This window comes from Zea mays, chromosome 2 (genome assembly GCF_902167145.1).
Source record: "Zea mays cultivar B73 chromosome 2, Zm-B73-REFERENCE-NAM-5.0, whole genome shotgun sequence".
Classification (NCBI taxonomy): Eukaryota; Viridiplantae; Streptophyta; class Magnoliopsida; order Poales; family Poaceae; genus Zea; species Zea mays.
In genome coordinates, this window is record NC_050097.1 from 97,819,211 (window position 1) to 97,846,421 (window position 27,211).

The window sequence follows — 27,211 nt, forward strand, 5'->3', positions numbered from 1 at the left end:
ACAAGAGACAAGCAAGTGGTTGATAGATTCTGGCTGCTGATCACAGAGGGGGTAGCATTCTGGATGTGGCAAACCCCTCCTAGCTAGCTTATCCGTAGTCCAGCACCTATTATGTTCTACCAACCAAATGAAAAAACGGCCTTTGTTAGGAGCCCAACTTTTCCGGATTCTAGCAGCCGGTTCAAAATAAACAACTCCATGCATCAAGGTCCCATAAGCCGACTTCGTAGAATAAGATCCAGAAGAAGCAAAATTCCATAAGTGAGAACTAGGCACTCCCAGTTGCAGAACAATCTCCTCGAAGACTTGATATAACTCAAAAAATTCCAGCAACACTCTAAAAGTCAGGCCTCCCTGTAGATCATTAATCCATTGGGATTCAAGAAGAGCCTTGCTGACCAATCTTTTGTTGATTCTTAGGAACCTTGGTAACTAGAGAAGGGGCAATATCCCCAACACTTCTGTTACCAGCCAGCCATCTGTCAAGGGCAGTGAGCCCGAGGGTAGGGGGACCTTGGCTACGTATTTCCTAGCCGCTGTCCGTGATGGCCGGTCGGGTTATACCCCCTTGCCGTCGTTCTTCGTCGGTGGGTTATCCCCCCTGCCGCCGGCTTAGGTAGAGGAAGAGAGAGGATCAGATGGTAATATCTTTCTTAATCCTCAAGTGTTTGATTACAGCATATTTATAGCCTCCGGCTCAACCAAAAGGAGTAACAAACTCCACTAATTAAGGACTAACCAAAATAGCTAAGGTCTCCTACTTTCCCTCCTTGCCGTGCGCGCAGCAGCGCGTTCTTGGGCTCGGCGCACGTCACGGGCCCTATGGCGCCTGGTGTACACTTGTTTGAACATGACATCTCCCTCCCCATCGAGAGCCAGCTCGTCCTCGAGCTGGAATTGGGGGAACTTGGTGCGGAAAGGCGCGACGTCTTCCCAGGATGTTGATGCTGCCGGCTTGCCCTTCCACTGGATGAGCACTTGATGTACGCCGCGAGCCAGGCGGTACCGCACCGCGCGCTCTAGTTCCGGGCTAATGGCGCCATGATGCAGGAGCGGCAGTGGTGGAGGCTCTATGGGTGGCGGCCCCTGGTACTTCTTGAGCAGCCCCACATGCGACAGATTTAGCGGAGTACGGGTGTGCCAATGGAATGAAATGGCAGTACTCGATGAACCTATCCACCACAGTGAGGATCACCGACTTGCCGCAGACCTGTGGCAGCGCCTCCACAAAGTCTAGTGCGACATCAGTCCATACGCCCTGGGGAACCGGTAGCGGAAGGAGACCCACCAGGTGCTGGTGCTCGGACTTGTAGCGTTGGCAGACTTCACACATACGCACTCGTTCCTACACAACTTGCTTCATGTTATGAAAATGGAAGTCACGACATAGACGGTGGAACGTCCGCTTTACGCCTTCGTGTCCGTCCTCATGTATGGCCCCCACGATCTCTTGTAGCAGCGGAAAGTCGGCCGGGATGTACAGTCGTCCGGAAAATTGCAACATGCCATCCACCAGCGCCCAGGGAGCCAGTCGGGTGCCCGCTGTGATCTCGCCACGGAGAGCGACAAGGGACGGGTGGTCCTGCTCGGCTTGTCGGAGCTTGTCGATAAAGTCGAAGCGCGGAACAGAGAGGGCAAGGAGTTCTCCCTCCACGGTGTCGCGCCTGGACAGCGTGTCGGCGACGGCGTTCGTCGCGCCCGGCTTGTACTCGACGGAGAAGTCGAAGCCCAGCAGCTTGCCAACTTAGTGGTGCTACGGAATGGTGGCCAAGCACAAGTCCAGCAGATACTTCAAGTTGTAGTGATCCGTCTTGACTGTGAAACGGCGCCCCTAGAGGTATGGCCGCCAGTAGCACACCGCCTGGACCAAACCAATGAGCTCACGCTCGTAGGCTGCCAGGGCTTGATGTCGAGGTGCCACCGGCCTACTGAAGAAGGCGATCGGATGCCCCTCCTGGATGAGGACAGCACCAAACCCGTGGGACGACGCGTCGCATTCGACGACAAAGGGCTTGTCGAAGGCCGGCATAGCGAGCACCAGCGCCGAGGTAACCGCCTCCTTGAGGGCGAGGAAGGCTGAGGCAGCCTCAGGTCCCCACGCGAAGCCCTCCTTGAGTAGCGTCGTGAGCGGCGCGGCGATGGAGTCGTAGTTGTGGATGAACTTGCGGTAGTATCCCGCGAGCCCAAGGAAGCCGCGCACCTCCCGCGCCGAGCGAGGTACTTTCCATTCATGAATGGCTTGCACCTTGGCGGAGTCCATGGCCACCCCCGCCTCCGAGATCGCGTGGCCGAGGTAGGCGACGGAGACGACACCGAACGCACATTTGGAGCGCTTGACGAAGAGAGTGTGCCGACGAAGCTCGCTAAGGATGGTGCGGAGGTGACAAGTGGTCGGCCCATGACTTGTTGTAGATTAAGATGTCGTCAAAGAAAACAAGTACAAACCGGCGAAGAAACGGGCGCAAGACGTCGTGCATGAGCGCCTGAAATGTGGCCGGGGCATTGAAGAGTCCGAACAGCATCACCAGGAATTCATAGGGGTCGTCGTGTGTACGGAACGCCTGGTGAACATCCTCCGGCCTCATGCGGACTTGGTGGTACCCCGAGCGCAAGTCGAGCTTGGTGAAGTACTTGGCGCCATGGGGCTCATCCAAGAGCTCGTCGACGACGGGAATCGTGAATGCGTCCTTAACCGTCACCGCGTTGAGGGCGCGGTAGTCGACGCAGAATCTCCACGAGCCATCCGGCTTCTTGACGAGAAGGACTGGCGAGGAGAATGCGGAGTCGCTGCGCCGGATGATGTCGTTCCCGATCATGGTATCGCACTGCTTCTCCAGCTCAGTCTTGTGGGCGGCTGGATATCGATAGGGCCACACTGCCACCGGCGCGGTGTCCGGTTTGAGGATGATGCGGTGCGCTCGGCCACGTGCGGGAGGCAGGCCCTTCGGCTCGGCGAACACGTCGGCGAAGGATGCAAGCAGCTCGTCGAGGAGGGGCTCCATCATCGAGGCCAAGTGGATGCGCGGCGGTGTCGGCGGTGCGACGCTGCGCCAGCAGATCTGCTGGTCCGCCACCTTGAACTCCATGATCCCTGCGACCACGTTCCAGATAATATCACCCAAGGTATCCAGCCATTGAGTGCCTAGCAACAGGTCATAGCTGGCCAGGGGCATGATGTATAAGTCGACCGCGAATGGCCGGTTGTCGATGACGATGGGCGCCTAGCGCAGAACGCCCGGGCAGGCGATCTGTTCCCCGTTGGCCACGGTCGCAGTCAGCCGAGGCGCGATGGGCATGCCGGCCCGCTGTGCTGCCACCTCGCCATTGAAGTAGTGGGTGGAGCCCGTGTCGATGAGGGTGATCAACGTGGCCGCGCCCACCTGCACCTCGATTTGGAGAGTACCGCCCACTGGAACGTCGGCGACGGCATGGAGGGAGTAGACGGGTGCCTCCTCAGCGGGCTCGTCCTCAACCAGCTCAACGTCGTCGGTATAGAAGATGCGGCGGCAGACTCTGTTGTGGCCGCGGGAGTATGGCTCGTTGCAGTTATAGCAGAGGCCGAGGCAGCGCCGTTCCACCTGCTCCTCCGTCAAGAGGCGCTTGCCCCCGCCTCGTGGTGGTAGTGGCGCCGGTATTGCCAGTTGCTGCGCCTAGGGTGCTGGCAGCGCCTGGACCGCAGGCGCCTGCTGGATTGGCGTAGGGATGGCCGCCAAGACGCTTGGGTGTGGCGCGGGCGGTGGGCCAAGTGCGCGCGGCGCAGCCTTGCCGGGAACGGAGTTGTGACGATCCAGCTCGACCAGTTCCAACGCTCGTGCCAGACTCATGGCTGCCGCGAGGGTTTCTGACGCGTGGATGCGCACCTGGTGGCTGAGCGGTGGCAGCAAGCCGCCGGTGTAGAGCTGCACCCGCTGGCCTTCCTCGAGTCGGCCAGCGCGAGGGAGAAGCGCCTGGAAGCGATTGGAGTACCCCTTGACCGTCCCCGTGCGGCGGCACTCGGAGAGCTCGAACAGTGGGGCAGACCGTAGCACCGGCCCGAAGTGCTGGTTCAGGAGTTCCCTGAAGCACCCCCGTGGTGGCGTGCCCTCTGTAAGCAAAGGGACTCTAACTTTCATCGAGAGGATGACACTAGGAGTTGGGGCAATTTTCGTTTATTTCTCACACACTACTCAAATGTCATACCCATCTAAGGGTTGGAGACACATATTTATATCCCTAGAGGCTACACTACCACACTTTCTCACACACACTACACAACAGGATTGTCCTCTAGATGCTAAAAGCTAAAAGAGACTAAAGAGGACAGTCAAAAGCTACTGATGTCCTCTAGATGCTAAAAAGACTAAAGAGGACAGTCAAAAAGCTACTGATGTCCTCTAGATGCTAAAGAGACTAAAGAGGACAGTCAAAAAGCTCCTGTTGTCCTCTAGATGCTCAAGACTTATTCCATCATTCTCCCCCTAAGTCTTGGCCGTCGTCTTGTGGGAAAGTTGGGCCATCCCGGACCTGGAGCAAAGCTCAAGAAACTTGATCCCCCAAGGAGCTTGGTGAGCAGGTCTGCAACCTGATCCTTGGTGCTGATGTAGCGCGTCTTGATGCTCCCTTCTGCCAAGCAGTCTCGGATGAAGTGGTATCTCACCCGGATGTGCTTGCTCCGTTCATGGAACACGGGGTTCTTGGCTAATGCCAGAGCGGACTAGCTGTCCACCCTGAGTTCCACCGCTCCAGTGTCTCTCCCGAGAAGATCACCGAGCAGTCGAGCCAGCCAGAGCGCCTGAGCCGAAGCAGCGAAGGCCTCTATGTACTCGGCCTCGCAGCTGGACATGGCCACCACCTGCTGCTTGACCGACTGCGAGCTAATGAGGCACTTGCCGAGGAAGAAGAGGATTCCGCTTGTGCTCTTGCTAGTGTCGATGTCACCGGCGTGGTCGTTGTCGCTGTACCCGACAAGGTGTGCCTCCCAGGGCACCTCGGGTAGTAGAGACAGTGGTCGAGAGTCCCCGGAACATAGCGGATGATCCTCTTCACAGCATGTTCATGCTCCGTCGTCGGTCGCTGCAGAAACCGACTAACGTAGTCGACAGAGTATGCCAAGTCAGGTCGTGTGTGGACGAGGTAGCGAAGGCTCCCCACAAGACGCCGGTACTGTGTAGCGTCCACCTCCTCCGTCGTGCTGTCGCGACTCAGCTTCAGCCTCTCCTCCATCAGAGTGAGAGCTGGGTTGCAGTCGATGAGCCCAGCCAGCTCAACAATGCGCTTGGTGTAGGCGGTCTGGCAAAGTGTGATCCCGGAGTCTCCCTGATGCACCTCAATCCCTAGGTAGTAGGAGAGATGCCCTAGGTCACTCATTTGAAAGGTGGCCTTCATCACTTCCTTGAATGCTGCCACCTATGCATCCTTGGCGCCGGAGATCACCAAGTCGTCGACGTAGACACCTACCAGCAGGGCACTTCCTCCATTGCCCCGCCGATAGATGGCCGCCTCGTGCGGGCTTGGCGTGAAGCCCATTCCTTTGAGCGTGGAATCCAGCTTGGCATTCCACGCCCTCGGTGCCTGTCGTGGGCCATAGAGAGCCTTGCGCAGGCGCAACACCTTGCCCTCCTTGCCAGGGATCACAAAACCTGGCGGCTGGTGTACGTAGACCTTTTCCTTTAAGTCGCCGTTAAGAAACGCCGACTTGACGTCCATGTGATGAACGTGTCAGCCCTCCTGGGCAGACAGCGCAAGGAGGAGTCGCACGGATTCCAAACGTGCCACGGGGGCGAAAGCATCGTCGAAGTTGATCCCCTCCTGTTGTAAGAAATTGCGTGCCACCAAGCGAGCCTTGTGCTTAACGATGACGCCGGCTTCATCCCTCTTCAGTTTGAACACCCCATTTAAGGGTGATCGCGCGATGACCATGAGGGAGATCAGCGAGCTCCCAAGTGCAGTTTGTCTCAACCGCGTCTCTCTGACTGCATTGCGGCACGCCAAGCCGCGTGTTTCTCGGCCTCCGCGAAAGACCGAGGCTCACCATCGTCGCATGTAAGATGCAACTCTCCTGCCAAAATGCGAGACGCCGCGTCCGGCACCGACGGGTCGATGAGAAGGCCCTCCACCTTTCGATACCGCAACGGCTCGCCGTCGTAGCACGCGTCGACGCGCTCCTCGTCGTGGGGGAGCGGGATCACAAGCTCCACTGGGTCATGTTCGACACGAGCTGGCGTCGGAGAGGATGTTCCCGGGGAGGGTACCGTCGGTGTTGGAGTACGTGGTGATAGAGAGCTCGCTGGAGTCGGAGTCGTGCTGGATGGCGTGATGGCGAAGAGCTCGTTGTAGCCGGAGCTGGAGAGCGTGGCATTGTAGTCGGTGGAGACTTGGGGACTAGAGTAGGCCTACTCGAAGAAGGGTCGCCTACTCCCCCGGCTCCCTCAAAGTGGACGTACTCGATGGTGAAGTCGTCGTACGTCGGAGTCGTGACGTCGTCCACCGCCTTGTCTCGGGCCCATCCTCGCCCTTCGTCAAACACTACATCGCGCGCCGTGCGCACACGCAGTGTTCCTGGGTCAAGGATGTGATAGGCCTTTGATCCATCCGCGTAGCCAATGAACACCCCTGGGGTGCTCCTGTCGTCGAGCTTACCGATGTGCCAAGCTCCTTAGTGAACGCGAGGCAGCCGAAGACCCGTAGGTGAGAGACCGCCGGCTTGCACCCATGTCAAGCCTCGTACGGTGTCATCCCGTTGAGTGCCTTGGTGGGCGAGCGGTTGAGGATGTAGACCGCTGTCACCACCGCCTCTCCCCAGAAGACAGTCGGCATTCCCCTCTGTTTGAGGAGAGCCCGAGCCATCCCCACAACCGTCTGGTTGCGCCGCTCGACGACGCCGTTTTGTTGCGGGCAGTACGGCGCGGAGTAGTGGCGTTGAACGCCCTCATCCGCGCAGTACGACACGAACTCAGCCGCCGTGAATTCGTCGCCGTTGTCGGTGCGCAGCACGCGCAACTTGCGACCGCACTCCGCCTCCACAGCGACCTACACACGCCTGATGGCGTTCGCAGCCTCTCCCTTGCTACCAAGGATCATCACCCACATGTAGCGGGAGAGATCGTCGACGAGCAGCAAGAAGTAGTGTCGTCCTCCTGGTGTGGCTGGTGTCACCGGGCCACACAAGTCCCCATGCACGAGCTCGAGCCTCTCCTTGGCTCGGAAGCTCGACTGCTGGGAAAAGGGGAGTCGTCTCTGCTTTGTCAACACGCAGACATCGCAGAATTGCTCCACATGGTAAAGGCACGGCAGGCCTCGTACCATCTCCTTGGCACTGAGTCGCTCGTGCCACTGCCATGCCCCGTCGTCCAGACGAGCAGCAAGGCAACAAGGTTGTGCCACATTCACGTTGAGGATGTAAAGCCGATTTGGACTCCTGCGTACCTTGGCAAGAAGGCGACGAGAGGGATCCCAGATCCTCATGACTCTGTGCTCGACCTCCACGCGCGAACCATTCTCATCCAGCTGTCCCAAGCTGATGATAGAGTTCCTCAACGCGGGGATGTAGTAGACTCCGGTGAGCAGCCTGTGCTCACCAGACGCGGCGATGAAGACAACTGAGCCGGCGCCCTTGATCTCTACGCCGGAGGCGTCCCCAAACTTGACGGAACCTCGGACGCTAGAGTCATGCTCGGTGAAGAACCCCCGTCGGCCGGTCATGTGATGAGTGGCGCCGATGTCGAGGCACCATCCTTCAATCATGTCTTTGCTGGAGCCGTCGCCAAGGAAAGCGCGTACTTTCGACTCATCAAGGTGGAGGAGTGTCGCTGCGGCCGGTACCGCTGGAGATAGCTCGATGCTTGCATGTGCTAGGAGCAGAGCCTCCTCCTCCGCCTATGCGACGTTGGCCTGGCCACGTCGTGGCTGTCGACAATCCCTGGCCCAGTGGCCAAGCTTGCCGCAGTTGTGACAGCCATCGTCTCGTGTCGGCTTCTTATTGTCGACGACGCCGCCTTGGGCACCTCCACGGGCACCACCCTCAGCATGTCCTCACGCCCCGACCTGGGCGCCTCCACGCGCTTTGCGTGGCTTGCCGCGTTTGCGGCCTCGTGTCAAAGACTCCCCCTTCTTCTTGTCACCCTAGCAGGCCTCCCATTGCTCCCGAGTGAGATGTAGCTTCCCGCCGATAGTGATAGGCCCAGAGGGAGCCTGTGGTTCGTTGCCGTCGACCACCTTGAGACGACCTATCGCCTATTCGATTGTCATCGTGGAGAGGTCTAGCAGAGACTCAATCGAGAGATTGCGAGCAATCTGCTTGTACTTCTCGGGGATGCAACGGAAGAGCTTCTCAACAACTCTCTCCTCATCGTAGGTGTCGTTGTCGAACTGCGCCATCTTCTGCAACAGAGTGTTGAGGCGGAGAGCAAAGTCATCAACATCCTCACCTGACTTGAAGGTCAGGTTCTCCCACTCCTTGTGAAGTGCCTGCAGTGTGGCCTTGCGGGCACGGTCGCTGCCGATGCGGGTCGCAGCGATGGCGTCCCAGGCCTCCTTGGCAGTCCGCTTCTGGGAAAGCGAAAATTGCATCTCGGGCGGGACTGCAGCAATGAGGGCATCCAGCGACCGTCGATCCTCGTGGTAGTCGACGTCGTCGTACCGAACTGCTTCCCACATATGGCGAACCTGGACTCGTACCCTCATCACCGCGGCCCACTCAACGTAGTTGGTCTTAGTGAGGGTAGGCCACCCACCGCCGAGACCGATGTCCCTGACAATGGCCTGGGCCATGCGGCGACCATGGTACCGATCCCGAGAGGGAGAGCCGCGCCGCCTGTAGAGGCTGCGATCTCCGTCGACTCGGTCGCCGCCACCGGGAGCATCGCTGGCGTGTCTACGCCAGTCTGGGCTACCTCCGCGTGCGCCCTCGCCCGGAGCGCCGTCGGCGCGTCGACACCTATCTGGGTTGCCGCCACGCGCGCCCCCATGGGGATGCGCGGCTGCCCACTGTGCCACCTGCTCTCGCGGTGCTTCCCTCGCCAGCCTGAGCTCTTCGTCGGTGTTGTCGTCGACAGAAGCAGAGTTCCCGGCTCTACTGCCGCGCAGAGCCTCGAGCTCTGCTGCCGCCGCACGTGCAGCATCTGCCGCCTCCGCTGCTTCTACTTTCGCTCTCGCTGCTGCCAGTTCCGCCGCTGCCAGCCGTGCTGCCCACGCCGTTGTCGCTGCAGCCGCTGCTGCTCGCTCGCGTTCTTGTGCCGTGGCGACCTCGGCCTCCTGCTGGCGTCGCGCACTCGAAGTGACCGAGCGTAGGGACATGGTGGGCGAGTGAGGGGTAGCTGCGTGTGGAAGAGGTTGTCTCAGACGAAAGGCTGCTTGTCTGAGTAGGAGAGGAAGGAACAGTTGGCGCTCTTGCTGCCGACTGAGTGTGGGGAGAGGCGTGGGAAGGAGATGAGCAAGAGATGTTTAGGCTGCAGGATAGTTTGGTTCTGATACCAATTGTAAGCAAAGGGACTCTCATCGAGAGGATGACACCACGAGTTGGGGCAATTTTCGTTTATTTCTCACACACTACTCAAATGTCATTACCCATCTAAGGGTTGGAGACACATATTTATAGGCCTAGAGGTTGCACTACCACACTTTCTCACACACACTACACAACAGGATTGTCCTCTAGATGCTAAAAGCTAAAAGAGACTAAAGAGGACAGTCAAAAGCTATTGTCCTACTGATGTCCTCTAGATGCAAAAGAGACTAAAGAGGACAGTCAAAAAGCTAATGTTGTCCTCTAGATGCAAAAGAGACTAAAGAGGACAGTCAAAAAGCTCTTGTTGTCCTGTTGTCCTCTAGATGCTCAAGACTTATTCCATCACCCTCGTACTCCTGGAGCTGGATGAACCACAGTTGGACCACATCCTCCAGGTTGTACGACGCCATCCACACCATCTCCTCTGGCATGGTGCATTGCTGGCAAAAATACGACTCGCACCGATTGATGAAAATCAAGGGGTCGGGCAAGAGTGGGTCGGACTTGCCCTCAAAGCGCGGGAAGTCCATCTTCTGGAACCGCGAGGGGCGATCCGTGTGGTGCGGCCCGTCGTGGTGGATGCTGGAGTCGGTTGACGAGCCGACCTTCTCCTTCATGCCCGCCATGTCGGTCTGCATCTTTGACATGGCGGTGGTCAGGGACTGGAGCATTGTCATCACCTCGGCCAGGGTTTGTTGATCGCCATCGCCCATGGTTGACGGTGCGGACGTTGCCGTGGACGACGAGGAAGGAGATGGAGGCGGCTGGAATGGTTGTGAGGCTGCGGTGGAAGATTGGATGGAGGTGGTGGGAGAGGATCGACGAGACTGAGATACCAGGTTGTCAAGGGCAGTGAGCCCGAGGGTAGGGGGACCTCGGCTACATAGATCGTAGACGTTGTCCGTGATGGCCGGCCGGGTTATACCCTCTTGCCGTCATTCTTCGTCGGTGGGTTATCCCCCCTGCCGTCGGCTTAGGTAGAGGAAGAGAGAGGATTAGATGGTAATATCTTTCTTAATTCCCAAGTGTTTGATTACAGCATATTTATAGCCTTCGACTCAACCAAAAGGAGTAACAAACTCCACTAATTAAGGACCAACCAAAATAGCTAAAGATCTCCTACTTTCCCTCCTAGCCACTGCTAGAGGTCGTGCCCTGCGTGCTTGTCGTGCGCGCAGCAGCGCGTTCTTGGGCTCGGCGCACGTCACGGGCCCTATGGCGCCTGGTGTACACTTGTTTGAACATGACACCATCTGTCGTTCCACAAAATTTGTCGTTCCACAAAAGTGTATTAGAACCATCTCCCACCACCGAAACTACAGCCGCTTCAAACAGCTTTTGAACCTCTTTACTGTAGTGAATAGAGAATAAGGCACAAGGTCTGCTAGGTTCAGTTTTTTGCAGCCAAGGCCATCTAACCCGAAGAGCCCAACATAGAGATTTTAAATCATGCAGACCCAAACCTCCCATATCCTTTGGTCTAGTGACTCTAGGCCAAGCCAGTAGACAATGTCCCCCATTAGCTTCTTTCATCCCCTTCCACAAGAAACCTTTTCGAAGTTTATTAATTTCTTTGATGTCCCAGTTATGCAAATCAATAGCCATTGCAGTGTAGATTAGCTTTGCAGTCATAACAGACTGAATGTAAATGGCCCTGCCAGCCCGGTTCGTCATTTGCGCTTTCCACCCCGGGAGCTTGGAAGCAACCTTATCAATCAGCTCACGGATCTGGGGGCGAGACAACTTATGAAGAGATAAAAGAAGGCCTAGATAAGTGCAAGGTAACGTAGAAAATTCACACCGCAGCAAGCTTTTAGCCACCTCCACAACTTCATCAGGGCAATGGAAAGGGAACACCTTGCTTTTATGGACATTAGTCATGAGGCATGATGTTGTGCCAAATAACTGGAGAATATTCAACATTAAATTTAAATCAGGAGGGTCAGGCCTCAGAAAGATCACAACATCATCTGCATAAAGCGAAATGCGGTGTTGCAAAGGTTTTGAGCACAACGGTTGCAGAAGATCCTCCTCAACAGCCCTTTGCACCAGCCATGATAAAATATCCATAACTAAAATAAAGAGCATAGGCGAGAGGGGATCGCCTTGCCGCAGACCTCGCTGGCGTGTAATACGCTCACCCGGAATACCATTGACTAGAATCTGGGTAGAGGAGGTAGCCAAGAGGCCACTGATAATATCACACCAGATCTGCCCAAAACCTAACTTCTTTATCTCAATCAAGAAGACCCAAGAAACTGAATCGAATGCTTTTGTAATGTCCAATTTGAGAAGAACGCAGGGCTGCTTCTGTTGGTGAAGAAAACGGGATGTTTGTTGAACAAGCATGAAGTTGTCTTGTATAAACCGATTCTTGATGAAAGTAGATTGGGTTTGAGTAACCATAAGGTGCAGCTTTCCAGCAAGCCTGTTGGATAGGAGCTTTGTGACTAGTTTAGCAAAGTTGTGGACCAGACTAATTGGTCTGAAGTCTTTCACATCCTGAGCCCCTTCCAATTTAGGCATAAGACTGATGTAAGCAGCATTGAGCAGACCCATGTTTCTGAATTTCCTAGCCCACACCCAGGATAGGGCAGCCATAATGTCGTCCTTAATAGTCGACCAGCATGCTTTATAAAAATGGCCTGTAAACCCATCCGGCCCCGGAGCCTTATCTGAAGGGAGGCTCGTGATAGTAGCCCACACCTCTTCCTCAGAGAAGGGAGCGTCCAAGGCAGCCAAGTCAAAGTAAGGCACATCTAGAGCATCCAGATCAGTAGAAATATTCGCTCCTCATAATATCCTAGTAGCCCATTAAAGAAACCGAAGAACTGATCTGCAATATCATCATGGGCAGTGAAGGTGTTATCAGCCGCATCATTAATTTTAGTGATCAAATTCTTGCCCTTTATATACCTAGCATGGCCATGGAACAAGGTTGTGTTTGCATCTCCATCCTTGATCCAGTTAATTCGGGATCTAAAAAAACTCGACCTGCGGGGGGTAAGACAGCCCCCGGGCATTGTATTAAGAAAAGACCTCGCACAGGTCGAGAAAACCCCCGAACCCCTGCCCCACCCATACACAGCGGCATCGAAGCCCATGTGAGAACGACCACGACCGGGGCTGAGCCTTAGACCTGTGCTTTGGCGTGGGACAGACGAGAGGATTTTTTTAACCACAGCCTGAAATTCGCTCCCACGGGGAGTCGAACCCAGGACCTGAGGAGTGCTACTTAGACCACCTAACCAACTCAGCTAGAGGCCCTTTCGCGATCAAAGACTTCATTTTCCACAAGAACACTGTTATCTTGAGCATTCTCGAGTAAATGAAGAATCTCCTTGGCCAACCACCATTGGCTCTGCACAATTCCCACCTTGTCACTCAACTCTGGAGGCCTTTGGCAGTGGCCTTAAGCTTGGTAGAAAATGTCACTAAGGGCTAGTTTGGGAGCCACAAAACCGGACGAGATTAGAGGGGCTAGAAGGGGGTTCTAGCCCCTCCAATCCCCTCCGGTTCTGTGGCTCCCAAACTATCCCTAAGGGGCATGAACCTATCAAGACTGAGGACCAGCTAGCAGCAACAGCCTCCTGAAAACCCCCCAACTTATGCCAGAAAGGTTCGAAATGGAATCTCTTTTTACCATGCCTAACATCATTCATCCCCAACACAAGGGGGCAATGGTCCGAGTCTTGTTTTTTTTTCTCGAACGACGCAGGAGAGCTGCATGTCATTTCATTAAGAAAGAAGAGAAACCCGCGAGGAACACCAGCCAGAAAAAACACTAGGACCAGCCAGAAAAAACAAAAAAAGACAAAATAGAGCAGCAGACCAGACTCCCTAGCACCTAACTGGTTAAGTTCGAAGCCGTGTCAGGAGCTGCTGCAAATCAGCAACCCCAGCCATACACCACAAACGACACTCGTCCCATATTTTCTGCAGGAGAAGTTGGACATCTGCCTTAGATCCTTCAAACACACAGGAATTCCTAAACTTCCAAATCTCCCTAGCTACCAAAATGATCAGCGTATTGAGTCTTTTTCTAGCCTCCTTCTGCACTCTCTTGACCGATCGTGTCCACCAGATAAAGAATGTAGTGTCCTCGACCGTAGGCGTAATGGCAGCCAGGCCCAAGGGCTGAAAAATGGAAAACCAGATTTGCTTGGAAAAAACACTACATATCAAGATATGTTGAATAGTCTCAGCTGCTTGATCACACAAAGGACAGACTTCCGGAACTTTGCAGGAGGCAGTTAGGAAAGAGCTCTTCTCAATCCACCGAACAAAATACCCTATCCAATCTTACCAAAGTGGGATTAGCACACCATTAGACCAAGTAAATTTCCTACCATGAAGAGGAACTTCTTTGAGAGCAAGATCATTAATCCATCTTCGATATCTACCCATCATGGCACGGTCTACATTTGAATTATTCTTATCTTCACCTTCAAGAATCAAGTTAAAATCTCTCACCACCACCCAAGGACCACAACATATATTCCTGACTTCCCTGAGTTCCTGCAAAAACTGAATCTTTGCCTCATTTCCTTAAGGGCCATAAACACATGTAAGCCACCAAGGAGAACCTTCCTCTAAGCCAAACTGGACTGACACTGAGTGAGAATCAATTCTGTAATTGCCCTGGTGGCTGATACGATCCCGCCAAGCAACTAAAATACCTCCACTAGCGCCCACTGAAGGCAAGACAACAAAGTCGCAGAAATCAGGGCCTAACATTCGGGCAATAAGGAAACGAGAAACCTCAGCCATTTTTGTTTCTTGCAAGCAAACGACATCACATATCATGGAACCTGCTAAAATCCTAACAGCATCCTGACGAGCACCGGCATTAAGACCCCTTACATTCCATACTAAAATTTTTGAAGGATCCATGGAGAGACTGAACAACTACCAACATGGGAAGTGAACGCTCAAGTCACTAGGGCCGGCTGTTCCTCCAGGGGAGCAGGAATCGCCCACCCAAATTGCGCTGCCAAAGCAGAAATCTGAGAGTCGGACAAAGGATTGCGGAAAAGCTTTGCATAATCATCCAAAATCCTAGAAGAGAGGACTGCCTCCTCATCAACCGGCAGGTTAGCAATGGTCTTCAACACCGTCATCTTGGCACGCCTCTAGGCAGGAAGCCGAGGCAGGGGCTTAGCCCCCATACCAGCTACTCTTCTGCTCCGGCGAGGAATGAAGCTTGGGGACAAGGCTTTTATCTTTTTCCCATTAGCATCAACCACTGCCTTGGATAAAGCACGGGAGTGGCATGCAGAGGACATTGGAAGGCTGTCACGTGGCGGCAGGAAGCCAAGTTACGCCCAAGACGCTCATGCACCGGCCGACGTCCCCCAGTTCTGTCACCGGAGCCGCCATGCGCCCTTGATGAATGAGAACGGTCACGTGAGCGCCGAGGAACGGGACCAACATCATCTGACGCCAGAGGTCGACGAAGATGACAGACCAGCACTGAAATTTCATAAGCCAGCATGTGCTTCTCCAACAAGTCCTGACAAGGAAGATTTTTCCGGTTCTGGGATTAGCAACTCTATCAAAACCGGGATCAGCTCTGGCCGCCGGCATGAGGCTAAAACTTTGAAGCATGAAAGATCCCGACGACCCTTAGAATCTGAGTGGAGCTCCACCGACGTACAAAACCCACGAAGTAAACCTTGAGCAATAGACAGCGTCCAAGCATGCACACAGGAATACCCCTCATCTCAATGCAAACACGATGAGAAGGAAACTGCCATAGCATGAGCCAATCTTGACCAGAACTTGAACTTCAGAGAACAACTGGGGGTATGCAATGTATGCAATATTGCACCATTGTTGTAGACACTTTTTGCCATCTCCTCACTTGGAAGCAACATCAGGAAGTCCTCTGGCGCGGATTTGTGCACCAAGATGCGGCCCACCTCGACAGCTAACACTGTTGTAACTTCATCTGCCACCAGGTCGGCAGAAACCTCCAACCTTGAACCAACCATCGTAACATACAGAGCCCTTCGGAGATCAACCTCAACTCTAGCCATCACAGTCGATCGCTCAATAGAGCAAGCAGGAAGAGACGAAGCCAAAGCAGCTCCACCATCAGCTATCACAGCTTGCTCACTGATCGACCATGACCCTGAATCAACCCCAGCCATTCCAAGAACGTCAGGGATAGCAGAGCCCTAGACCTCCTGACCCTTAACCGGTGCTGACACCTTTTGCCTAGAAACGAAGCAGGGAAGGACTCCATGGCCGACAGAGATCCGGCTGCCCCTGCCTCTGCTCCGTCGCGGATCCGGCTGCCCCTGTCTCTGCTTCGTCGCGGATCCGGCCGCCGTCCTCATCTAGCCGCCGCAGTCGCGGATCCGGCTGCCCCTACCTCTGCTCCGTCGCGGATCTGACCGCCGACGCGGATTCGGCGGATCTGGCCGCCCCTCGACTCCCTACGCGCGAGACGCCGCGGATCCGGCCACCCTGTCCCGCGCGGCCGTGGATCCAGCCTTCCCTGTGCGAGGTGCGGCGACCGTTCCTGTGTGCGGCGCGCTCGCGGATCCGGCCCTGTGAGCAGTGCGCTCCCCTGTGCTCCTGCGCGCAAGGTGCCGCTCCCTGTGCGCAGCGCGCTCCCCTGTGCTCCTGCGCGTGAGGTGTCGCGCGCTCTGTGTTCCTGCTGTCCCTGGGTCCTTGCGCAGATCTGTCTGCTATGCTTCTTCAACAACAGGGACGCCGTCTACCTACTGTCATCTGCACCAACGCGGTCACCTCGCCCAGATCTGTTTTGGCGACGTGGTCCTCTCCGATCAGTCAAGAATTCGCCTGCCACTTGTGTTGATCTGCTTGGAGTCAGTCTAGCTGCCAGAAATTTTGGTACTCTCTGACTGTTCTCTTGCTCTTCAATATGTTGACCAATGCTATTGTTGTCAATATTGTGCTCGATGGTCAGAATTATCCCGAATGAGCTTTCTGTGTTCAGACTGCATTACGAGGTCATGGTTTACTATTTCATTTGACTGAAGATTCACCAGTCCTAGCAGCCGATAGAAGCAATGTTGTTGCAATCAAGACTTGGCAGATCAATGATGGCAAGGTAATGGCTGCTATGGTCAATAGCACTAAACCAACTATGATTATGAGTCTGTCTAAATTCACCACTGCTAAGGCTATCTGGTCACATCTGAAGGACCGGTTTGTTCAGGACAGCGGTGCTCTTTTACATACCCTCATGCAACAGACTCATGTCATTAAGCAACATGATATGTCCATTGATGAATACTATTCATCCTTTGATCGTCTTATGAGTGCATTGACTTCCATGGTGCCTGCTTGTACTGTTGTGCCTTGTCCAGCCCACAAGTTCATTGAGAAATTCTTTACCTACAGATTTGTTATGGGAGTTCGATCTGAATTTGATTCCCTTCGTGCAAGGCTGCTTCACAGTTCGGATACTCTCACCATGGCTCAGGCATTGTCAGAATTGCTTGCTGAAGAGACTCGTCTGAAGTCTATGTCCTCTATTACTGGTCTGAGTTCTCACAATGTGTTGGCTGCTCAGAGGTCTAGGAACACCTCCTTTCAGCCTTGTGAACACTACAAAAAGACCACTCATCGGTCTGAGAACTGCTTTGCTAAGTTTCCAGAGAAGCTGGCTGATTTTCGTGTCCGTCGTGCTACTCGTGGTCGCTCGTGCAGGACCATCTCCTAGAGGCTCAGTTGCGATTGCTGCTACTTCATCTGCTGGTGCTTTGTCATCATCCTGGGTCCTTGATTCTGGAGCTTCCTTTCATGTGACATCTGATCAGTCACGGCTGGCTTCTACTACACCTTCACCGAGGGTACTTCTGTTCAGACTGCTGATGGTACATTATGTCATGTCACCCACAAGGGTTCTCTTTCTTATCCAACTTTTAATGTCCCAAATATATTTTTTGTACCTCAGTTATCCATGGATCTACTATCAGTTGGTCAAATTACCGATCACAATTGTTTTGTTGGATTTGATGACTCATCTTGTTTTGTACAGGATCGCAAAACAGGGCATGTGATTGGGATTGACCGTCGCCGTAAATCTTCGCCTCGCCTCTACATCTTGGACACTTTGCGTCTTACTTCATCCCCTACAACTACACCTCATGTGCTCGTTGCTTCGGGCCCCACGACGTCATTCCCCAGTGGCATCATCGTCTGGGTCACTTATGTGGATCCCGTCTGTCTACTCTAATAAAGTCAGGATGTTTAGACTCTACTCATGTTGAGTCTAGTTTTCATTGTAAAGGTTGTCATCTTGGAAAACAAATACAGCTTCCATATTTTACTAGTACTTCCCATTCTGCTAAACCTTTTGATCTAATTCACTCTGATGTTTGGGGTCCAGCTCCGTTTGTTTCTAAAGGTGGTCATAAATATTATGTCATTTTTATTGATGATCATTCTCGTTATACTTGGATTACTTCATGAAACGCCGTTCGGAATTGCCTTCTATTTACAAGTCCTTCATTCGCATGGTTCACACCCAGTTTTCTGCTACTATTAAAAATTTTCGTTCAGATTCTGGTGGTGAATTCCTATCTGATAATTTTCGCCAGATATTGACCATAGAGAGTACTCTAGCTCAACTTTCTTGTCCTGGTGCTCATGCCCAAAATGGTGTTGCTGAACGCAAACACCGTCATATTATTGAGTGTACTCTTTTGATATCTTCTTTTGTACCTTCACACTTTTGGAGTGAAGCTGTTTCCACTGCCGTGTATCTCATTAATAGACAACCTTCATCAAAACTTTCTGGTAAATCACCGGGTGAAGTTCTTTTTGGGACTTCTGCACGATATGATCATCTTCGTATGTTTGGATGTATATGTTATGTCTTGTTACCACCACGTGAGCGGACTAAATTGACCGCTCAATCTGTAGAGTGTGTATTCCTTGGATACAGTCCTGAACACAAAGGCTATCGTTGTTATGATCCATCTACTCGTCGTATTCGGATTTCTAGAGATGTGAGTTTCAATGAAAATCGGCCCTTCTTTCACAACCAGTCTACTCACTCCACCTATTATCCCACAGAATCTACTTCTTTCATGTGTCTTCCTTCCATTCCTGCATCTGAACCATCATCTTCTACATCCACATCTGATGTTCTCATTCCCATAACACCACCTTCCACCTCCACGTCATCCACCTCTTACTCTCCCAAACCACCTATCATCCAAACCTACATTCGTCGTTCCCGCTCTATTCCTATGGCTAGTCCTGATACTGATCATGTACCTGATTCTTGTACTAACAATAATGAGTTTAATGATGTTTTTAATCAGGGATACCGTCTTCGTGACTGTGGTACCATTGAACCTCCAGATCGCTATGGTTTTCCACGGGCTGGTGTGGCAATTGTTGAACCACTACATATCAGGAAGCTTCTGGGATTCTTGAGTGGCAGCTAGCTATGATTGATGAATTGGCTGCTCTTGAACGCACTGGTACATGGGATATTGTTCCTTTACCCTCGCATGTTGTTCCTATTACATGTAAATGGGTCTTCAAAGTTAAGACAAAATCAGATGGTTCCATTGAGAGGTATAAAACTCGTCTTGTGGCCCGTGGTTTTCAACATACTCAAGGACTTGATTATGATGAGACTTTTGCACCTGTTGCGCATATGACTACTGTTCGAACCTTGATTGCAGTTGCAGCCTCATCTTCTTGGACTATATCCCAGATGGATGTCAAGAATGCTTTTCTTAATGGCGATCTACAAGAAGAAGTTTATATGCATCCTCCTCCAGGGGTTGATACTCCCTCAGGGTTGATACTCCCTCAGGGCATGTTTGTCGTCTTCGTCGCGCATTGTATGGGCTGAAACAAGCTCCTCGTGCTTGGTTTGAGCGATTCATCTCTGTCATCACAGCTGCTGGTTTTTCTTCTAGTGAACATGATCCCGCATTGTTTGTTCATGTCTCTCCAAAAGGTCGTACCTTACTACTATTATATGTGGATGATATGCTGATTACAGGTAACAACTCAGAACATATTTCTCATGTCAAGCAACATCTTAGTAAGGAATTTCAGATGTCTGACTTCAGACCGCTTAGCTATTTCTTGGGCATTGAAGTTCAGCAGACTCAAAAAGGCTTTTATCTGTCTCAGTCGAAATATATACAAGATCTTGATCGCTCTGGACTTACTGATACACGCACTGTTGCAACACCGATGGATATTCATTTAAAACTTCGTCCGAAGGATGGGACCCCACTAGCAAATCCAACTCGGTATCATCATATTGTGGGTAGTCTTGTTTATCTCACCATCACCAGACCTGATATTGCTCATGTTGTTCATATGTTGAGCCAATTTGTATCAACACCTACTTCAGTTCATTATGGTCATTTGCTTCGTGTGCTTCGATATTTACGTGGGACAAGATCCAGATGTTTACTCTATGCTTCAGATAGCCCACTTCAGCTTCATGCGTATTCAGACACCACTTGGGCAAGTGATCCTGTTGACCGCTGTTCTACAGGTTACTGTATTCTCCTTGGGTCATCTCCCATTGCATGGAAATCCAAGAAGCAAGCGGCCATATCTCGTTCTAGTGCTGAAGCCGAACTTCGGGCACTTGCTACTACCACTGCTGAAATTATTTGGTTGCTGGCTCTTGGCTGATCTTGGTGTCTCTTGTGACACTTCTACACCTCTGTTATGTGATAACTTGAGCGCTATACAGATTGCTCATGATCCAGTGAAGCATGAGCTTGCTAAACACATAGGTGTTGATGCATCCTTTACTCGATTACATTGTTAGCAGAAGACTATTGACCTTCAATATGTGCCCTCAGAATATCAATTGGCAGATTTCTTCACCAAAGCACAAACAATAGCACAACATCAGTTTCACTTGATCAAACTCAAAGCTTCAGATCCTCCATTTCCACCTTGAGTTTGAGGAGGGGTGTTAAGGCCCATTAGGCCCAGGCCTACTGGCTATATATATTACCTACAGTCCTTAGGGACCTATTATCAATTGTCAATCCCAAGGTTAGTAACAAGAATGACCAAAGTATTGAAAATCTATTGTGCAGAAGAACATACATCTCCACCATATGGAAGCGCCAGAGCTGTGTGGGGCAAAGCTACTCCATCCTGTAAACGTTGGGGAAGATGATATGTTGATATCTAATTAGAGTTTTCAAGAAAGGATTTCCTGGAAATAAAAATAGGATTTGTGGTCCATGCAATCAATGCAATACAACAACAACAAAGCCTTTTAGTACCAAGCAAGTTGGGGTAGGCTAGAGTTGAAACCCAACAGAAACAAGTCAAGGTTCAGACACATGGATAGATAGCTATTTTCCATGTCAAGGCTAAATCTTTAGGTAAATCAATGCAGTGATTAAAAAAAAACAAGGGTTATTACCTCAACACAAACTACTTGTGTAACTTGAGCACCAATGTTGACAACACAAGTTGTAGATAAACCATTTCCAAACGCTGCAGATAGAGCTTCCTAATAAAACATAAAGATAGAAATAGAATATATTGAATGCTATCTCTGGAGTACTACAAGAAAATGTCTTCAGAGCTCAACAAAAGCACCAAGCATCTTTTGTAGTTTCCTAACACAAACAAGCTAATCCAACGCCATACAGACCATATTTACTTAAACATAAGTCCAGCTTGGAAAATTGATGTAACCCTCTCCAGCATATATTACTTAATAACAAAATATTAGTGAAGTGCCACATTAACTCCGCTGTGCTGAATTTCTATTAAGAGCATAGTTTATCAAGTGAATTAGTGAACGTGATTTTCCAGTAGTTTCACAAAGAAACCAACAAGCTCAGAAATGGTGAACTTATTATAGCACACCATACAGTAACAAAAGCTATACCCATTTCAAATGAGAAGTCAAAATAGCTGGGATACAAATTGCAGGGAAGGAATATGAGAAAAATGCTAGGAGACTGGAGACAAAGGCAAACCTGATGTACAACTGCAGTGCTGAACCCCAAATCATGAAGGACAATAGACAGCATCTCTTTTATTTCTGGCATACATCGAGTAAATTAACTTTCTTCACGAGAAAACAGAATCAGCCTTATGAAACATAACATACACTTTGCAGTATAGAACAGCAGACAAAGTAATAAAAACAGAAAAGAAAACCAAACAGATGATAGAGACCTTGAACAGCTGTGAGCTGTTACTCAACCAAAACACTAAAAACGACTAATAATGAATTTAACAATTTTAATGTTCCTTAACTACATGCACTGTTTTAAAGGTGTCTCCTAGGCGACGCCTAGGCGTCCAGGCGGTGGTCAAATGCCTAGGCGCCTACCTCGCCTAGGCGTCCAAGCGGCAGTCTAACGCTTTGTCTCGCCATACCGCTTTAAAATCCATGAATACATGGATGATGGACATTTAAATTTAAATCATTAGAAAATAAGATCCGACAAATTGATGAGTGATGGCCAACAACAATAGGATGAAGATTCACAAACTGGACAAAGGATAACGTAGGATACACCATCACGACACAGATAAAAAAAATGTACCACCTGACAAAAGATCATCATGTCACAGATATCACAAAGCCCAATAAATCAAAGCAGGTGACAACCACATAGTACATGAATATGTTCTTCAGGAAAGGATCTATTTGGGAACTGTGTTTTATCTTAATTCTATTGCTAAGAAACTATGTTATGTGGATAACACTTGATAGTCATGTCTGGCAGAAAAGGTTGCTAGGATGTTGAACTGAAAGAAAACCAATACCACATTAGCTTAAGAAACAGTAAAAGACAAACAGAACACACCATGTAACACAAACCAAATCAGACGATAAGAAAAAACCAATGAGTCCATTATAGTCACATAAACAATGACGGTATCTGTTTTTTTCTTCAGCTGTTAACTATCTAAAGTTGCCATGTAATAAGTATCTAGTAAAGCAATTCACTAAACAATAGCATCACACAAGACAGATTTTATGGAATGGCAAGTGACATCAGTTATGGAGAGTAGGAAGATGACGAGCGTGACCCAAAATCAGTTTGGTTTCATGCCCGGGAGATCAACTATGGAGGCAATTTTCTTACTAAGACAACTTATGGAGAGATTCAGAGAACAAAAGAAAGACCTGCATATGGTCTTCATAGACTTGGAGAAGGCTTATGACAAAGTACCTAGGAGTGTAATGTGGTGGGCCTTGGAAAAACACAAAGTAGCAACAAAGTACATTAATCTTATTAAAGATATGTACACTAATGTTGTGACAAGTGTCCGAACAAGTGATGGAGACACCGATGACTTTCCAATTAACATAGGACTACATCAAGGGTCGGCTTTGAGCCCTTATCTTTTCGCTTTGGTGATAGATGAGGTCACAAGGGACATACAAGGAGTTTTACCGTGGTGTATGTTTTTTGCCGATGATGTGGTACTTATTGAGGAGAGTAGGAGTGGTGTTTCTCAAAAGTTGGAATTGTGGAGGCAGACGCTGGAAGCAAAAGGTTTTAGGCTTAGTAGGTCTAAAACAGAGTATATGAAGTGTGATTTCAGTGCCATGGGGTATGAGGATGGCGATGTTAGTCTTGATGGGCAAGTGGTACCCAAGAAAGACACTTTTCGTTACTTAGGATCAATGCTTCAGAAGGAGGGAGACATCGATGAGGATGTCAGTCATAGAATTAAAGCTGGATGGTTGAAGTGGCGACAAGCTGCGGGTGTCTTATGCGACCCCCGGGTGCCACACAAACTAAAAGGCAAATTCTACAGGACAGCAATCCGGTCGGCTATGTTGTATGGAGCAGAATGTTGGCCCACTAAAAGACGACATGTCCAACAACTAAGTGTGGCAGAGATGCGTATGTTGCGCTGGATATGTGGCCACACAAGGAGAGATCGAGTCCGGAATGATGATATACGAGAGAGAGTAGGAGTGGCGCCAATTGAGGAGAAGCTTATGCAACATCGCTTGAGATGGTTTGGACATATCCAACGAAGACCTGAAGAGGCACCAGTGCATATCGGAATAATTAGGCGTCCAGAGAATGTGAAGAGAGGTAGAGGTCGGCCAACTTTGACGTGGACAGAGGCTGTGAAGAGAGACCTGAAGGAGTGGAATATTGATAAAGAGCTCGCCGCAGATAGGAAGGGGTGGAAGTGTGCAATTCACGTGCCAGAACCCTGATTTATAGTTTCGCTTTTCCTCCTTAATCGTCTGACCTTTCCTTGTGCCCATTTTAGATCTTGCTGGTTCTTGTGGGTTTTATCTCTTTTATGTGTTTCCTCGTTTCGTTGTTTTCGGTTCTCCTTTGCCTTTGTTTCCCTTTTCTGTTCTTTGGGGGTTGAGCTCTGAGGTTTTCATACGGGGTTTCATCTCTAGCCTACCCCAACGTGCTTGGGACAAAAAGACTTTGTTGTTGTTGTTGTTGCAAGTGACATCAGTTCACTCACAAACCCAAGAAAGTCATCTATTATGAGAAGAAAATGGATAAAACCTTTTGTATTTTGCATACCAAGTTTGTACCAACTACCAAGACATATAGTTTGTACCAACTACCACCTTGCACGCTAAAATTCTGTTGTATGAAGAGAAAAATACCTCGGTTGTCAAATGTCTCCCCAAGAACAAGAATTGCAGAATATAGACCTCTGTCTCTTGGGTTGATATGCAACTTTTCTGTCAGTATCCAGTTCCAAATAGTGCGTAAATCTTCTAAAACCTGCAAATATTTTTTATAAAAGAAAATCTTGAAATATGACATACACAAGAATGACAGGGCATAGTGACATTAGTATGATGACCAATTAAAAATGATATCTACTTTCCTCCAACCCTTTTTGGAGCAACATACATCAGTTGCAAGCATCCAGCTTAAACCTTTCTAAAATGGAAATCTTCATTGTTTTGCAGCCCAGAGTTACTGTCTCAACTAATTACTTTTAAAGCCAAAACCCTCCTACTAAACCATTATAAACTACCAAAAGAAACCTCGGCAAATGAACTGAAATACTAAATGATTACACAGGTTGTGTTATTAATTACATATCAAGAGAAGCATACCATAGTTGAACTATCTTTAAAAAATAAGCATGCATTAACCCGGTTTCCTACCTGATGCACTGAATAATTATGGGACACATTAAAATGGCCTCTCCTAATTGGGCGACTCAGACAGTATGACTCTGAAGGAGGGATTTTCAGAGCATCTTCTCCAAATATCATTTCTTTATACTTATTCTCTTTAAAGTCCTGTCCATTATCATCATCAGATGTGCTTGGCAGAGTATCTTCCTCAGCATCCTTGTATACTGACCTATCTGACAAATTCGAAGGGTTAGGAAAAACAATTATAAGAAATTACTATGTAGACTTTCCTCTTAACAAATAATTGAACATAACTGGGTAACTATTATGACAAAAAGTAGCAGCTACAAAATTATCCCTGAAATTAACTCCAGCTGTTCCATATGGGTCAGTCAGGTCATCACTAACTGAGTAGGTTTTAAAACAGAAGTCATAATAAGAAATCACAATGTCCAAAAATATAAACCACATCGAACGATACTGCTGTAGAACTTCCAAAAGGTAAAGTAAACCATAAGGGCAGTACCCTTAACATAAAAATATGCAGTTTAACTTTAGTTAACAACTGTATCTCTGAAATGAAAAAGGGGAAATGTAAGCACCACTTCAATGAAAGAAGTGAAATGATCAGAAAGTACCGAATGGTGTGGATGGCTTAATAATTCTCTCTGACACATCTGTCCAAGTGAATTTATTATCGTCTCTGTTTTGCTGCGAAGAGAAGCCATCAACACGTCCCATCTGAAGAGGTCAACATAACCATATCAGCATGCAGAGATTATATTGCAAAATTTCTTTGAAAAACAAAACAAAACTGAAATTTGTGATGCTAATAGCTGAACTATCTAATATATCCGCACTACAAACATCAATTAGCCTTAAATATTTGAAACTGTGCTCCATGATTGGAAAAATAAGTTCCACAGTCAGAGATACTTTAAAACTATTTTATGCTTTTAAAAGAGCTGAAAAACCATTGAGTCATCTATGGATATGTTAGAACCTTCAACTGCATGCTATGATTTTAGTACTTCATTTTAAGGACATCTTTTCATATCTGACAATTTCATTTATATCCCGTTTGGATGTAGATATTGGAGCACAGAATTGGGAATTGGAATCAGCTTTCCAAAATCCTGTTGTTTGGTTGCACGTGGAATTGAGATTTGGAATCAGAGACTCAATTCACTGGAATAGGACTATAACTAGAAACACCCTCTCCCAATACAAAGTCTCACCCCTCGGTATTGCGTGGAATTAGACCGCACAATTCCAAACTCCAATTCAGTGACATCCAAACAATAAAATTGGAATTACATATCATTTCAATATCATGCCTGATTTGGTATTCAACCCAATTCAATTCCATCCTCAGTCCTAGGACTGGGCTGCTGGAAACGACTGGGCCGAGATCGCCCCCCTCGGTGATGCCCAGGGACTTGAATGGTCCTCCCGATTTGTATGGTATCCAGCTAAGGCCCTTCGGATCGCTGACCCCTGCCAGGCCAGTTTCACCCCAGTCCATGGGGACTGGGCCGTTGAAACCAGCAAGATCGGGATCCCCCTAACAATGGCATGTGTTTAATCCCGCCCTCCTTCTGGGTCGCTAGAGATGGTCCTCCTTCCTGCAGTCTCGCACCAATCTGGGCCGCCTGAGAAGCAGGGAGCATGTCCGATCTTGCCCCTCCCTACTGTCTCGCCTCCTCATTTGAACATTGATTCTGTAACCTTGGGGACGCCCACCTCTTCACACCTTGCCATCCAGACAACCACATCGGCTTTGAAAGTTTATTCAAGAAGAAAGAATGCTACTCTTCTGCTTCTAAATGAGAAGCATGATCATTCTGGACCTGTACAGGCACATGACAGCCCTGCCATCACCGAGTTCTTCAGAAAAATTAGCAAGAGGTCTGATGCTCTTCTCCCAACTCCAAGACCCCCTTGCTGGCTGCATCCAAGAAAGTCGAGTTTGACTTGCATAAGGAGAAATCCAGACCTTCTAGAAGAGCTATGGTGGCCCTAAAATGCATCTCAGGAAGTAAAGAAATCAGCAATGAAGCCTTGCAAGAATATGCTACGTTATTCAATCGCGGCCTGAACCAGGACCAGGTGGAAGCCCTCTCCGCCTTATTCGGTTGGTCACTCCCCGTTGATCTTGAGAGTTAGTGTCAGGTGCCAATTCTAGATTGTCGTTGTTTGCTGGTTTTTGATGGATCCTTCTAAAATTCTGATATGGAATGTTAGAAGACTTAATTCCTCTATTAGACAAGATGTTGTAAGAGACCTTGTAGATTCCTTCCATGTGGATGTAGTTTGTTGTCAGGAAACAAAAATGCAGCAGATTACTAGAAGAGATATCCTCTCCATTCTGGGAGTTGAGTTCTCTGATTTTGTTTTCCTACCTTCTATGGGTACTAGTGGAGGAATTCTTGTAGCTTGGAAGAGGAATGTTGGTCACACAGGGTTAACAAGAATTGATTATCACTATGTTTATGTTCAATTCTGTAAAAATTATGGAACACCCTGGTGGTTAACCTATGTTTATGGGCCTCAGTAAGATGCAGAGAAAATTCTTTTCCTACAGAGATTAAGGAAATCAGAGCTGCTTGTGCTGGACCTCGGGTCATTGCTGGCGATTTCAACCT

The 27,211-nt window shown here is 49.6% G+C and overlaps 1 protein-coding gene across 3 annotated transcripts in view; it reads right to left on the reverse strand.

Moving 5' to 3' along the window:
- LOC100272669 (uncharacterized) overlaps positions 1 to 27,211 on the reverse strand; it is a 58,990-nt gene that overhangs the window by 25,217 nt on the left and 6,562 nt on the right. For 2 of the 3 annotated variants that reach the window (XM_008669254.4, NM_001147126.1), the window contains exons 6-11: positions 25,205 to 25,307; positions 24,594 to 24,799; positions 24,081 to 24,201; positions 21,451 to 21,515; positions 20,886 to 20,975; positions 20,561 to 20,611 (exon numbers count right to left, since the gene is read on the reverse strand). In XM_008669254.4, coding sequence (XP_008667476.1) covers positions 20,561 to 20,611; positions 20,886 to 20,975; positions 21,451 to 21,515; positions 24,081 to 24,201; positions 24,594 to 24,799; positions 25,205 to 25,307 — 636 coding nt within the window. The remainder of the gene's footprint in view (positions 1 to 20,560; positions 20,612 to 20,885; positions 20,976 to 21,450; positions 21,516 to 24,080; positions 24,202 to 24,593; positions 24,800 to 25,204; positions 25,308 to 27,211) is intronic. The other variant, XM_008669255.3, reaches the window with a different exon arrangement.